This window comes from Hemitrygon akajei, chromosome 27, assembly GCF_048418815.1.
Source record: "Hemitrygon akajei chromosome 27, sHemAka1.3, whole genome shotgun sequence".
NCBI classification, from domain to species: Eukaryota; Metazoa; Chordata; class Chondrichthyes; order Myliobatiformes; family Dasyatidae; genus Hemitrygon; species Hemitrygon akajei.
This window is the reverse complement of record NC_133150.1, coordinates 20,383,366-20,397,589: the sequence shown is the minus strand read 5'-3', so window position 1 is coordinate 20,397,589 and position 14,224 is coordinate 20,383,366. Positions and strand designations below refer to the sequence as shown.

At 42.4% G+C, this 14,224-nt stretch overlaps 1 protein-coding gene across 1 annotated transcript in view; it reads right to left on the bottom strand.

Moving 5' to 3' along the window:
* The window catches only part of LOC140717168 (peptidase inhibitor 16-like), a 49,688-nt gene extending 38,829 nt beyond the window's left edge, over positions 1-10,859 (bottom strand). The window contains exons 1-4 of the mRNA XM_073030458.1: positions 10,661-10,859; positions 6,286-6,504; positions 1,878-1,987; positions 1,536-1,624 (exon numbers count right to left, since the gene is read on the bottom strand). Coding sequence (XP_072886559.1) covers positions 1,536-1,624; positions 1,878-1,987; positions 6,286-6,504; positions 10,661-10,813 — 571 coding nt within the window. The 5' untranslated portion in view covers positions 10,814-10,859. The remainder of the gene's footprint in view (positions 1-1,535; positions 1,625-1,877; positions 1,988-6,285; positions 6,505-10,660) is intronic.
* Positions 10,860-14,224: the final 3,365 nt, after the last annotated feature.

The window sequence follows — 14,224 nt, the reverse complement described above, 5'->3', positions numbered from 1 at the left end:
CGAGGCATTCAAGTCTGATCAAAAAAAGTTACAAGAGGTCCAGGTACAATCTCCAGAAAGCTATCTTATGGCAAAGTGGTAAATCCAGACTAAACTTGAATCAACAAAGGATGCTCGACAGTTGTGCCAGGTCTTCAATATTATCACCTCTTATAAAGTTAAATTAAGTGACATAGGCGAGAGCAGGGCTTTGCTTCCAGATGAGCTCAATACCTTTTATGCTCACAATGACCGGACAAAACATGGAGGAACCATCACAAACTCCCACAGCCCCTGACAATCCTGTGATTTCAGTCTCTGAGGCTGATGTGGGAGCAGCCTTCAGCGGGGAGAACCCACGAAAAGCATCCAGCCCAGACAGGGTACCTGGCCAAGTACTAAAGACCTGTTCTAATCAACTGGCTGGTGTGTTCACTGAGATCAATAACCTCTCGCTTCGGCAATTTCAGGCACCCACCTGCTTCAAGCAGGCTTCAATCATACTGATACCAAAGAAAAATGTGATAACCTGCCTCAATAAGTATTATCCAGTAGCACTTACATCCACAGTGATGAAGTGTTTTGAGAAGCTGGTGGTGAAACTTTGAACTCTGAACTATCCATCTAGTTTTGAATCGGGAATTAGCCTATGAACCCACATGGCTTTGAGATTTGGGAGTGAGCCCGAGCACCCCAGGCAAACCCATGCAGAGAACAAGTGCAAACTCCATTCAGACAACTTTAGAAGAGAGGATCAAATGAAGTTTGCTGGTGCTGAGATGTTCTCCTGCCAAGTTCGACCTTCTACAGCAAGGGAGTAGGTTGTAATCTGTTCTCTGAACAGAGTTTATCAGTGGTCAGTGTGATCTTGACTGGAAACAGCAATATAGTAACATACAAACTGGTGAAGGAACTTAGTGGGTCAGGCGACATCTATGGAAGAAAGCGTTTTGGGTCGAGGCCCTCTCTCTGGATTGGAGTTCAATGTTGTTTATGATCTGCTGGTTTTTGCTTTTTGAAACAAGCAGCAGATTTAAGTGAAGATGTCCATGTAAACAGCAACATGTCTCCTGCATGTTAAAGTTGGAAAATTGCTCAGGATAATTCTGTAAAAGCCTTCTCTCCTTACCACGCTCCTCCCTTTAGAGTTCAGTACATAGAATTATATAAAAAAAGTCAATAGTAATCAATTTACAACTAACAGTGATTTTGTTTCATATTGCTAGTGGTAGGCCCACTGCTACTGATTGCTTGTTCAGCTGTACAAATATCAGAAAGAAAATTAGTCAGGTCATAGTGCTCTAGAATGCAGAGCAGCATCAAATCCGTACAGCATGCCAATTTTTGCAACAGCTTACCCACTTGAGAGTGTTTGTTGCACTTAGAGTCTCACCAAAATAGATCTGGTATAAATCATGTCAGATAATAGTTTGCAAACTTTGAATATTAGGTTAGAACAACTTCAAGATCCATGATATTTTAAAGAGATAAATAGCAGAGGAAGACAATAAGTCAGTGACAATTTAGTTTCAATTATCATGCAAAAGCATACTTACTGCAAAGGTTATCAATGCACTCATATTCAGGTGGACAGGCACTGCAGGGAGCTCCTTTCTTATACGGTTTTGAACCAATGTAATTACCTCTGAGAAAAGAAATACCATGCAAAAATCTGATCAGAATTTTCAAATGTTTTGTATTCACAAATAATGCAAAAGATATTTTGGATCTGTGACTTTTACTCATTATGCACTTATTTACATTAATGGTGGCATATTATTACTTCATCGTCAATGACTGAATATTAATTGAAGAGATCAGAGACGCAAAGGTGTAACATAAGAAATGTATTTTATTCTAGATTGGCTAAAAGATCCTTGCAGGTAATTTGTACTTACGGAGGTGCATAGTTGCATACCAGAATAGAGAGTTTTTTACTATCCAGACCTTGCAGTTTATCACAAAAGTGAGCACCGCAGCCCACTTTGTCACTGGTGGCCCATACTACCTGTAAAACAATGGGATACATGTGAAATCGAATATTTTGCTAAACTGAGCTTATGATGATCTGTAAACGTGAGGTAAGTTAGTTGACATTTATGATCAAGAATGATTGTTGTGCCCTCCAGATCAGTTCTGACACGTCAGAGCCTCTGATGTGCACAAGAAACCATTATATTGTTTTCTTTTAAACTGCTGTTGAAATCTTAACCTTAACCTAGAAAATTTCCACAGTTTTGGTTAACCCTATGGTTTTTCCATCCTGCCATTGTTGTTTTATTTCTTTTAAAATCTCCACCTCCTGCTTACTGTTGGCAGTTCCACCATTCATCACGCAAGTAAACACAACTAATGTTATTATCATTGGGAAAGGCAACTTGGAATATTTTAGCTTTCAGCTCCAAATTTCCAAATTTCCCTAATGACTGTTACATTATTCCAAGTTTTTCACATTCCCCATTCTTTGGAGAAGTCTGTTCCCTATGCCAATGATTCAATTTGTGATTACAATACTCCTATAACTTACTTTCTCAGACTTAAACCTTTGCCTCAATGTCACACGTCAGTTTCAATTATTTCTAATAGTTTTGTATAGCATGAAAACAAGTCATCCAGCCCACTGAGACAGAAGATAATCAAGCACCTTTCTGCAATAATCTCATTCCCTTCCTTCCCCCATACATCAGGGCAAATTACATTGCCTACTAATAGATAGATAGATAGATAGATAGATACTTTATTCATCCCCATGGGGAAATTCAACTTTTTTTCCAATGTCCCATACACTTGTTGTAGCAAAACTAATTACATACAATACTTAACTCAGTAAAAAAAAATGATATGCATCTAAATCACTATCTCAAAAAGCATTAATAATAGCTTTTAAAAAGTTCTTAAGTCCTGGTGGTAGAATTGTAAAGCCTAATGGCATTGGGGAGTATTGACCTCTTCATCCTGTCTGAGGAGCATTGCATCGATAGTAACCTGTCACTGAAACTGCTTCTCTGTCTCTGGATGGTGCTATGTAGTGGATGCTCAGAGTTATCCATAATTGACCGTAGCCTACTCAGCGCCCTTCGCTCAGCTACCGATGTTAAACTCTCCAGTACTTTGCCCACGACAGAGCCCGCCTTCCTTACCAGCTTATTAAGACGTGAGGCGTCCCTCTTCTTAATGCTTCCTCCCCAACACGCCACCACAAAGAAGAGGGCGCTCTCCACAACTGACCTATAGAACATCTTCAGCATCTCACTACAGACATTGAATGACGCCAACCTTCTTAGGAAGTACATTCGACTCTGTGCCTTCCTGCACAAGGCATCTGTGTTGGCAGTCCAGTCAAGCTTCTCGTCTAACTGTACTCCCAGATACTTGTAGGTCTTAACCTGCTCCACACGTTCTCCATTAATGATCACTGGCTCCATATGGGGCCTAGATCTATTTATCAATTTATCAATCTAAAAACACAAGACAATCTGCAGATGCTGTAAATCCAAAGCAACACACACAAAATGCTGGAGGAACTCAGCAGGCCAGGCAGTATCTGTGGAAAAGAGTAAACAGTCAATGTCCCGGGCATCATCCTTTTATCAGGACTGAGTGAAGTTAGAATGGAAGGAGAGTGTTAAAGTCGAGATGGTTGATGTCTCATCCGCAGTTAGCAATAAAAAGATCCAGAGCAGGTAGAAGACCAGGGCAGGGTGTCCAGGAAGAGGAGTGCTGAAGGCAGGAGGAGGGGGGTCATCAGTGCGGGCTGCAGAGTGCTTGGCAAAGAAGTCAGCATGGAGATGGAGGTGGTGGAAGAAGAACTTAGCATCATGACGGGCACAGAACTCACTGAGGTGCAGGCACAGTGGGGACAAAGGTGAGGCCCTTACTGAGGGCAGAACGTTCTGCCTCAGAGAGGGGAAGGTCGGAGGAAATGGGATCAGAAGGAGGAAGATGGTTGGTAGAGTCTGAGGAGAGAGGAGGGCTGGAGCGTTCAGGGAAGATGGGGTGGGAGGAGTATGAAGGCTCCAAGGATCCAAGGATTGACGGTGGAATCTGAGAGACATGGGATTGCAGAATTATGCTGGAGAAAGGGGTTCCAGCAGCAGCATGTTAATTCTCAGCGCTGTCAGTCAAGGTATCAATCTACATGTTGTTGGGATACTGGAGAAAACTGGACCAATGTTAGACAAAATACACAATGTCACACAAAGAACATGCAAATTCTGCACAGACACCACAGGAAGTCAAGGTCGAACCCAGGTCACTGGAGCTGTTAATTGTTTCACAATTTAAGGTGATCATCTCTCAGCAGCCTCCATTCAGGGCCGAAAAGCCTAAATAGATCCTCATAATTCTGAATTGTGACACCTTTGATGAACAGCACAGCTCACTTCTGCATGGCTTAGTGATCAGAGTAGACAAAGCACACAAGGCCAGGCCTTAACTTGAACCTCAGAATCAGAATCAGGTTTAATATCACTGGCATATGTCGTGAAATTCTTCTTACTATAGTTTACAGTTTTTATTGTTATGTATTACTGCCACATAACAAATTACATGATATATGCCAGTGATATTAAACCTGATTCTGAAACCACATGATGTAAAAAGTTAAATTAAATAAGTAGTACAAAACAAGAAAAAAGTAGTAGCATAGTTATGTTCAAGGTTTCAATGTCCATTCAGAAATCTGATGGAAGAGGGGTAGTAGCTACTCCTGTAACACTGAGTGTGTATCCTCAGGCTCCTGTACCTCCTTCCTGATGATAGCAATGAGAAGGCGGCAAGTCCTGGGTGATGGGGGTCCTTAATGATGGACGCTGCCTTTTTGAGGCATCATTCCTTGAAATTTCCTGGATGCTGGGGTGTTTGTATTCTCCTTCCATGGTTCTGTAGTTCAGCATTTGATTATTCTTCTGAATTATCTTTTATTAGGCATGTGTGTCTGATACATTCCGATACACGAAAATTCACACTGTCCCACATTAAATTTGAGATGTCATTTTATATCCATTTTCACACTTGGTCCTTCCCATTCTGTTATTTCTAATCTGATTCTTTTGCCCCTTCTAGTTTGGCAAGATCTGTGAATATAAGCAACTTTCACTTCGAAGTCAGTAATAGTGATGAAAAGACCTTTAATTTTGAAGATGTGTATTCAAAGATACAGAATAGACAACATGTTATAGCTGTGTAATTTGATTAATTTTAAGCTAACAGGAGTCTTTGAATCAGATATACGTTGAATCAGAGAGGTAAACATATAAATGGACATAGGATAAATTTAACAGCTCTATTTGTTTTTCATTATCCTTCCCTGCCCCCCGCCACACCTTATATATGGAAATGATATACATATGTTTACCCAGGTCTAGGGGCAAATAGGAGTGAGTAATGAGCAAAATAAATGAGCAGGTGACAAAATAAATACAATCAGTGATGTCCCAAGATAGCAGTGTCTGCTATGATGTCGAAAAGTATTTATTTGAGAATTGTTATTAACAGATACTCAAAAAATGAAAAAAGTACTTGCAATGACAGACTCCAGAGTTGGAGGAAAAAGAGTTTGCTTTGATAATGAGTCATATTTTGAATGCAAAATGAAAACCGATCATGATATTATGCTTAGATTTAAATGATGGAAGAGAACTGTATGGATGCTTAAAATTCAGTGGTTCAAAAATGGATACTAAGAGAGCTCTCCAGCAGCATTGGTCACTTTGACCCAAGTGCTGCAGCTAATTCAAAATAACTTATGAAAGCAGAGTTTATGAAACTAGGTAAGTTTTATGTGATTTTAGCCCTTGAATTGGAAGGGCAGTCGAAAAGGATCCACATTCCTTGGAGGGATGTGTGAGCAAAGAATGCAAGTGTGCATTTCCTGAACTCAGACGATTGTAAGTAAATGAATGAAGACACCAAAATCTGCAACAAATCTAATTCAGCAACAAATCGGGTATAAAATGTAAAGTTATGAGGAGGAAATTCATATTGCATTAAGATTAAGACATGAAAGAGATGGAAAGCCCATACTCTCATTTTCCTCTCTAATTAAATAAGAGATTCAACACTTTTATAAAGGTAATTCACAGAGCAAGAAATTATATGGTAGTGACACACTTCACACAATTTAAAAGGGTATCTAGACTGTATGTGCAAGCTCAGACCTATTCTAAAGTGTTCATTTCATCAATATCAAGCAACTTCCTCAATTTCACAATATTCCAAGCTTGATGAGGTACCACAGTTGCACAGCTTTTAAATACTAAGGCAAAAAATACAATAAAGTTTTGAGAAGCAAGTAAGAAGTCATACCTGGGTATAGTGCCCACACATCTTTCCTGGGGTGCACTCCATTGTGTCATATGTGTAATCTTGAACTTCTCGATACCAGTTCTCTACTCCTTTTACCGGATTTAGTTGACCACCTGTTGCATATAAATTTTCTCCTATTCCCCCGCTGTTTGGATTGTGTGCCCACACACATTTCTTTGCATAGTTTTGAGCAATTTTCTCCAACTGTCTGTCCCATCTCTAAAAGTAAATCCATTGATCAGAAAATGTAAAATCAGGACTTTATCAGAATTGAACAAGCAGCAGTAACTCAGTCCTGCTCTGAGCAAGTAAATGTGGCGATATAAAATTTACTCCGTGATAAACATTATGAGACATTGTTTGATAGTATTATGTAAAACAGTGGTTATGCATAGTGAGGTTGTTAATGCAGTCTACAGTATTCAAAATTTAGTCCTTATATTTCAACGTTATTTCTTGTCCTTATGTACAGACATGCCTACCAGTGTTTTACAGATATGCAATCATTCTGTGTATATAAGCTATCTTATGTATTTATATTTATTTTGTTTTTTAAATTATCACTTTCTTATATTTGTTGTGCTGCATCAGATCCAGAGTACAATTATTTCATTCTCCTTTCCACTTGTGTACTGGAAATGGCATTAAACAATCTTGAATCTTCATTGTTCATTGCCTCCAGCAACCCTCACAAGCAGCTAGCTCAATGAATATTTATTTGTCCGAGTCTTGTTGAATTCAACAATCGTTTCCCCACTACTAGTGAGGTTTATTTGTGAGAGACCTCAACAGGACAGTGAAACAACCCTGCAGAATCAGTAAGAAGAACTACACTCCCTTACCCTGCTAGGAATCAGATACAAACAATTGTACAATAAGTCTTGTCAAGTTGATGCACCATCAATAACTCACGCTGAGACTTAGGAAGTGAGATATCGGCTTTTATTGACTGAAGAACAACACTACATCCTGGGAAAATGAGGGAGAGCAGCAGGCCCCAGTCGCCTTTATACAGGGGTCTGTGGGAGGAGCCACAGGGGCTGTCAGCAGGGTCTGTGGGAGGAGCCACAGGAGCAGTCAGACAGGTATATCTAGTTCACCACACAAGTCAAGTCAAGTTTTATTGTCAGTTCGACCATAACTGCTGGTACAGTACACAGTAAAACCGAGACAGTGTTTTTCATGACCATGGTGTTACATGAAACAGTACAAAAACTAGACTGAACTACGTAAAAAACAAAACAGAAAAAAACCTACACTAGAGTACACTACATTATCACCTTGCATCTGGTGGAAAGTACAGACCTGTATCAGAAGGGTCCTACGCTTGTGCAAAGTATTTTGAACTAGCAGACGCCTCACTATTCTTTTAACTGAAAAATAATTACAAATGATATACAATACTTTTCATGCCCTACGATAATCCAAATGTGCTGCATGCATAGTGATTATTTTTGTACTTCTGCAAGTTAATACAGCAGCTAATTTGTAAGTACTATGATCCCACAAAGGAGAAAATGATGACTGATCAATAGCTGGTCAGAAAATGTCCAACTTTTGTTTCTCCAAATAGACCTGTAAAACTGTTCTAAACTCTGGGACAGGCAGACTTATTTGAAAGATTTCGCCTCTGACAGTGCAGAAATCACTCACTACATTACTGGATCTGTTTAGCTCGTGTGCTAGAATTGGTTTTGAACCCATAACCTACTTTATGAATAACAGTCCAAACCTAGACCATTTTGTTTTCTTTTCTACTGAATTATAATAAAAATACTCTGTCAACACCCCCTCTATCCACCACCCTCCCCACCCTTTATAAAAGTATATTCAAAAACATTTTTACCTGTGTTTCCTAATGCAGCTATTAAACTGCAACTATCTCGAGGAATTATGTGTAAATCAGCATTAATCTGATCAGCCCTTAGATCTTAATCAAAGAAAAATAAATAGATGCTAAACAGCACAAAATGCTGGAGCTACGCAGGAGGTCAGCCACCATCAGTGGAGAGGAATTGTCACGTACCTTGTGACCGGGTTACCAAACCAGCAGAAATGGAATAATACGTTGGAGTCTGGTGGTACTGTAACTAAAAGTGTTTATTAATAAACTAAGTAATACAGTATTATAAAATGCAAATATACATAAAACAGGTTAGCAATGATATATACAGAAGTGTGGAACTAGGAATCAAAACCAAGCTCTATCGAAGTCTAGTGGTAAATGAATAGTCTTAAGATGGTGCAGAGTTCAGTTCAGTTTAGTTTAAGTCGAGATAGTTGCTGCTGTACCATTGGAGAGAGAGAAGGAGAGAGGTGATACCGTTGCAGCAGGCCAGACCAGACCATTCTTCAGTGGTGAGCCTGTCACCCAGGCGAGGGTGGACACACACACAAGCCCCCACCGGTCCGTTTTCACACACTGTGAGCCTCTGACCGATTCCCCCGAATCGATCCTCCAAACCCCCACCTTCCTGTGGGTGCACAACGCTCTTTCAGTGTCCCGTGGCGTGTCTGCTTGTGTCTCAGCAGGCTTGCTTTTTATCTCCCCTGCCAGGGTACCAGCCATCCATCAACTGCCCATCACCTGGTCCCGCCTTGCTGTCTCAGCAAGAATCTTACAAGTAGGCAAAAGTGTCCTTGGAGCAAAAGTAAACAAATATCGAAGAAGCCATAATACTAAATCATCTCTCTCTCTCATTATCAGCATCTGCAGCAGGATGCCTCCCCCCTCTTCTTCTTCTCTCTCTCTCTCTCTTTAGCAGCATAGTTCACAGGGGGGTCAACTCTGGACCCCATCTGCCCCTGGTTTGCTCATCACACATCACAGAATAAACAGTCAATGTGTCAGGACACGACCCGTCATCAGGACAGCAACAGAAAGGGGAAAACGGTGGGGAGCGGGGAAGGAGTACAAGTTAGCAAGTTTTAGGTAGACCATGTGAGGGTGTGGGGGGGTGGGGAGTGAAGTGAGAATTTGGGCCGTGGTTAGTGGAAAAGGTAAAGTGCTGAAGAAGGAGCAACTTAAAAGGAGAGTGGAGCGAACCATGAGAGGACTTGTGGAAACTGTGTGGTGGTTTCTTTCGAACTTATAGTCTTTTAACATCTCTGGACTATTTTTACTGTGCCCATGGTCTGTTTTTTTTAATCAATTATGCTATTGTTTGCACTGTTGTAACTATGTGGTTTTGTGCAGGTCCTGTAGCTTTAGTTTTTGGTCTTGTTTTGTCTGGTGGATTTGGAGCTTCTTTCCGGGGAACGCGCTAAGACGGTAGCGCGATATTAATACGCAGCAGCCTCTCCAGACTCTGGATTGGGGATTGCCAAACGTTACGTGGATTTTCTGGTGTAGTCTGTTTTGTCACGTGCTTTTGTGATGTCATTCTGGAGGAACGTTGTCTCATTTCTTAACTGCATTGCATTTGTGGTTTCTAAATGACAATAAACTGAATCTGAATCTGAGAAAGGGATGGAGGGGCAACAGAGATAGGTGAAGAGGCAGGTGCAGAGAAGGTGTAAGCGGGGAGCCCGGATGAGGAATAGAAAAAGAGAGGTGTGTGAGGGGGAGGGAGGGGTGCAGATTGCAGAGGTTATTGAAATCAATGTCAGTTTGGAGGTGACCCAGTTCTGATATGAAGTAGTGCTTTCCAACCCGAGAGTGGTCTCATAATGGCAGCAGAGGAGGCCATATACCGACGTGTCGGAATCGGAATGGCAAGTAGGATTAAAGAGGGTGGCCTCCCGCTTTTCCAGCCTGTTGCGGACAGAGCGAAGGAGGGTCTCAAGCCAGAAACGTCGATTACTTATTCCTCTCTATAGACGCTGCCCGAGCTGCCGAGTTCCTTCTCATTCTGTGTGTGTTACTCTGGAATATATTGTGTTTATTAAGATATCTCTATTTTGATATTACATGGACGGACTCAGTCTCACCAGAAAAGTTATAGCCAGTCAGTTTGGAGAGACCTTGCAAGTTTCACCCATTGTGGCCGTTCCGTTCTTCATGAAGCACCCTTTCGTCTCCTCCGTGTTTCTATCTGATGGTCATGACCCTTTCAGCTCAGGTAAATTAAACTTCCATTCACTCTATCCACCTCACTCCGGTGCTGCTGTTTCCTTCTCGTCAAAATCCTCTCCCTGGTGGAAAGCTACGGGTGTGAAAACGTGCGCCTGTTGCATTTAAACGAGGCAGGACATCGCGGCGAAGTTCAGCGCGCAAACCGAGACTCCACCAGACGGTCGAAATTCGCGCCCTCGCCGCAAGTAGTTAAAACAATGTCGGTGAAGAGTCATCAGGCAAATTGTGAGTGTCAGGGACAAATCCCGCCAGGATTTCTGTTATATTTAGATTCGGTGAGAAAGAATTAACTCCACTTACCATTTTCAGCATGTTGCTGGCATCGGGTACCTTGGAGCGAAACTCATTGTGCGAATCAACCACTGCTTTCTTCTCTGCAGAGGTGAGAGCGGGGGCTGGCTGGGGCAGTTCCAGTGCAATGAACAGGATCAATACTTGCAGAGTCGGAGTCATCCTTCCTCGCTGCTCCCGTGGCGGGTCAGAAGTGGTTCACTTAACTTTATAGGTGGACACTCCTGGTCTGAGGGAGAGAAAGCGGAGCCCATGATAATAACCCTGGAAACGGTGACGCCTCGGCTTTGTGACCCCTCCGCTTTATTTCGCAGCACCAATGCCGGGGCTGGTGGCAATTACTAACAGGTTTGAATCAGGAGACACAGATGTTGAAGGTGGGGCTCTGTGATCTCCTGGAAAAGGAGCTTTTGGGGAGCCGATGTACATATGTGTTGCGAGCACCCCTGGCAAGGGCGACAGTTTCCCCTGTTGTCTCGGAGAAGGTGGTGCTGAACTGTTTTCCTGAACTATTGCAGTCCTTCAGTCATGACTTTGTGTCACTGCACATCCATTCTGATGTGAAATATATATGTATACACTGTGCGTATATATACATATATATATAGTGGAAGAAATTTTGTTACTAGCTAGATACTAAGGGGTTAGAGAGTTTTTTTTCACAGCACCCTTAAACTGCTTCTGCAGGACTGCTGTAAAGGGCTAACTAGCTTGAGAGGGAGTAATCAAAGCATAATCACGTGATGTTCTGTTTTTTTTAAATAGCTGAACTTCAAGGTTGTAGGCAGAAGTAGCTTTGAATAGATAAAGATAACAGTAACCTGATTATATTTTTTTTTACTGTGCTAAGACATGATTATTGAGCAAAGGAATTACCTGCTTGCATGCTGTATTTCACATACGTGCTTGGAAGCTTTTGATAACATACACTATGTCTATATAATGATAAAAGTCTGTGTACTCGGGGAGAGTCTCAAGAACTCTGCTTTAAGAGGTTGAGCTCTCCATGATACGTATCATGTTTTAATAAAGACTTTCAAAAGCAATCTCCCTTCGTGTCCGAGTAATAGCTTTTCTGCAACATATATATATATATATATATTGCTTTTAAATAGAAACCCGTTATCAGAATCAGATTTAATATCACCGGCATATATCGTGAAATTCATTATCTGTCTTATTAACGTACAGTATGGTAATGAAGTTTAAGATATCTCTCTCTCTCTCTCTCTCTCTCTCTCTCTCTCTCTCTCGATATATATATATATATGTATATATATTCATTCAGCCACCTGCTGGCTAAAGAAATTTCTCCTTATCTCTGTTCTAAATGGGTGTCCTAAAATCTCCCCACTAAAGGAAACATTCTCCCCACATCCACTCTACCTATGCCTTTCAATATTCAAATGCTTTCATGATATCTCTCCTCATTCTTCTAAACTCCAGTGAGTCCAGGCCCAGAGCCATCAAACATTCCTCATATGTTAACCCTTCCATTCCCGGAATTATTCTCACGAACCTCCGCTGGATGCTCAGCAATGCCAACATATATTTTCCTAGATAAGGGGCCCAAAGCTGCTTACGATGCTCCACTATGCCTTTATAAAGCCTCATCTTTACTCTTACATTCTAGTCCTCTTGAAATAATGCTAGTATTGCATTCACCTTCCTTACCACTAACGCAACCTGCAAGTTAACCTTTCAGGAATCCTGCACAAGGACTCCCAAATCCCTTTGCACCTCAGGTTTTTTAAATTTTCTCCCCATTCAGAAAATAGTCTATGCCTTTATTCCTTCTACCACAGTACATGACCAGACACTTCCCCCACTATATTCTATCTGTCATAAAGCACAGTAAAAATCTTAATATCATTACATCATCACGTCCGACCAGCCTCTTAAAGAGAAACCCAACTCAGTGTTGGTGGCTGTGAATTAGGTACGTTTCCACTCATTACATTACCCTACAGAGCACTCCCCAGCCAGAAATCACCACAACTGGCATTGTGAGCCTGTCCCAGCTCTGACGGTCTGCTCGGCTCGCGTCTTAAGCTCTACAGGGGGAGGAACAGCCAGCACTTCTGCCACATCCAGAGGTGTGTTGACATGCTCATGTCATGATACCAGGGGCATGGCAGTGCAATCCTCCAAATCTTGGTGGGCCCGTTTAAGGCTAACTTCCAAAATACAGTCAGGTTTACCCCTCCTATCTATGATTAAAGTCTTTTCTCTTCATTATAAAATGCAGATCAGGCCATCGTAAAGGGGCCTAAGGGGGATGTTGGTGTGTGTCATGGTGGACAGAAACAAACAAGGTGGAATGTAGGTCAACAGGAACCCAAGACTGATGGGAGGTAGGAACTGAATTTACTGAGGAGCGTGGAACGCTGCTGAGAGGGTGAACAGGCAGTTGTGACATCGGGAATAAAATCACCTGGCACTCGTAACGCTGCCAGTATGCCAACTCAGCTGTGGACGACTGCAGATCCTCTTTTGGAGTCAGTCTGTGCCACAGCAGGATGCGTGGGAGACCATTGTGCCTACACTCATCGGTCAAAGGAGTCCTCAGGGCAGTCTTTAAGGTGAGGTGAAACCGCTTGCGTAGGTCATTGGACTGCAGGTGATACGCTCTGGTGTGTAGCCTAACACCGAGGTTCTGGGCCATGGCAGTCCATAGGTTTGCTGTGAATTAGGAACCAGGGACCGCAGTCAGGGGAAATAGCAGAGGAAGTGACAAACTGAGAAGCCCATGTCTGTGACCGTCGTCAATGCTAGAGGGATGACCTCTGGCCACGTGGCGGTATAGTCCACCATGGTAAGGAGGTGTGTGAAACCGTGGGTGAGGGGTTGTTTGGGGGGGGAGAAGACTGACCAGGCCCACATTGACATGGTCAGACCATTGCTAAAGGATGTTAAAAGGTGTCAGTGGTGTCTGAACATGACAGTTAATTTCCGCCCACTAGCACTCAACAAGGGCTGTACGCCAATCATGCATGCCCTTTCGAAGATAGTGCCACACAAAATTTAGAGCAACTGTGAGGCATTCCACCCTAGTTGTGAGAGGCTGTGAATGAAGTTAAACACAGTCCACCTCCAGTTTGTGGTCACAATGGGACAAAGGTGACTGGCTGAGACATTGCATAGGAGAGAAACCCCATCTTCCCCAGACTTAATGTCAGCCAACCGCAGGCCCGTGACTGCTGTTGAGTAAGCCTGGACCTCTGGGTCAGTAACTTGGTTAGCTACCATGCCGGCGTAGTCAACCCCGGTGTGTATGGCCTCACTCACTGGCCATGAGAGGCAATCAACCACAGCATCACTCTTCCCCTTGATATGTTGTACATCAGTTGTGAACTCTGATATGTAGGCCAGGTGGAGATTCTGCCACGCAGACCAAGAGTCTGCTATTTTGGCCATTGCGTGCACAAAGGGTTTGCGATCAATGAACGCTGCAAAATGGCGACCCTCGAGTAGAAAACAAAAATGGCAGACAGCCAGATAGGGGCTGAGAAGCTCACGGCCAAGCACGTTGTACTTCCTTTTGGGGCGACGGAGCTGCCGGCTGAAGCAGGT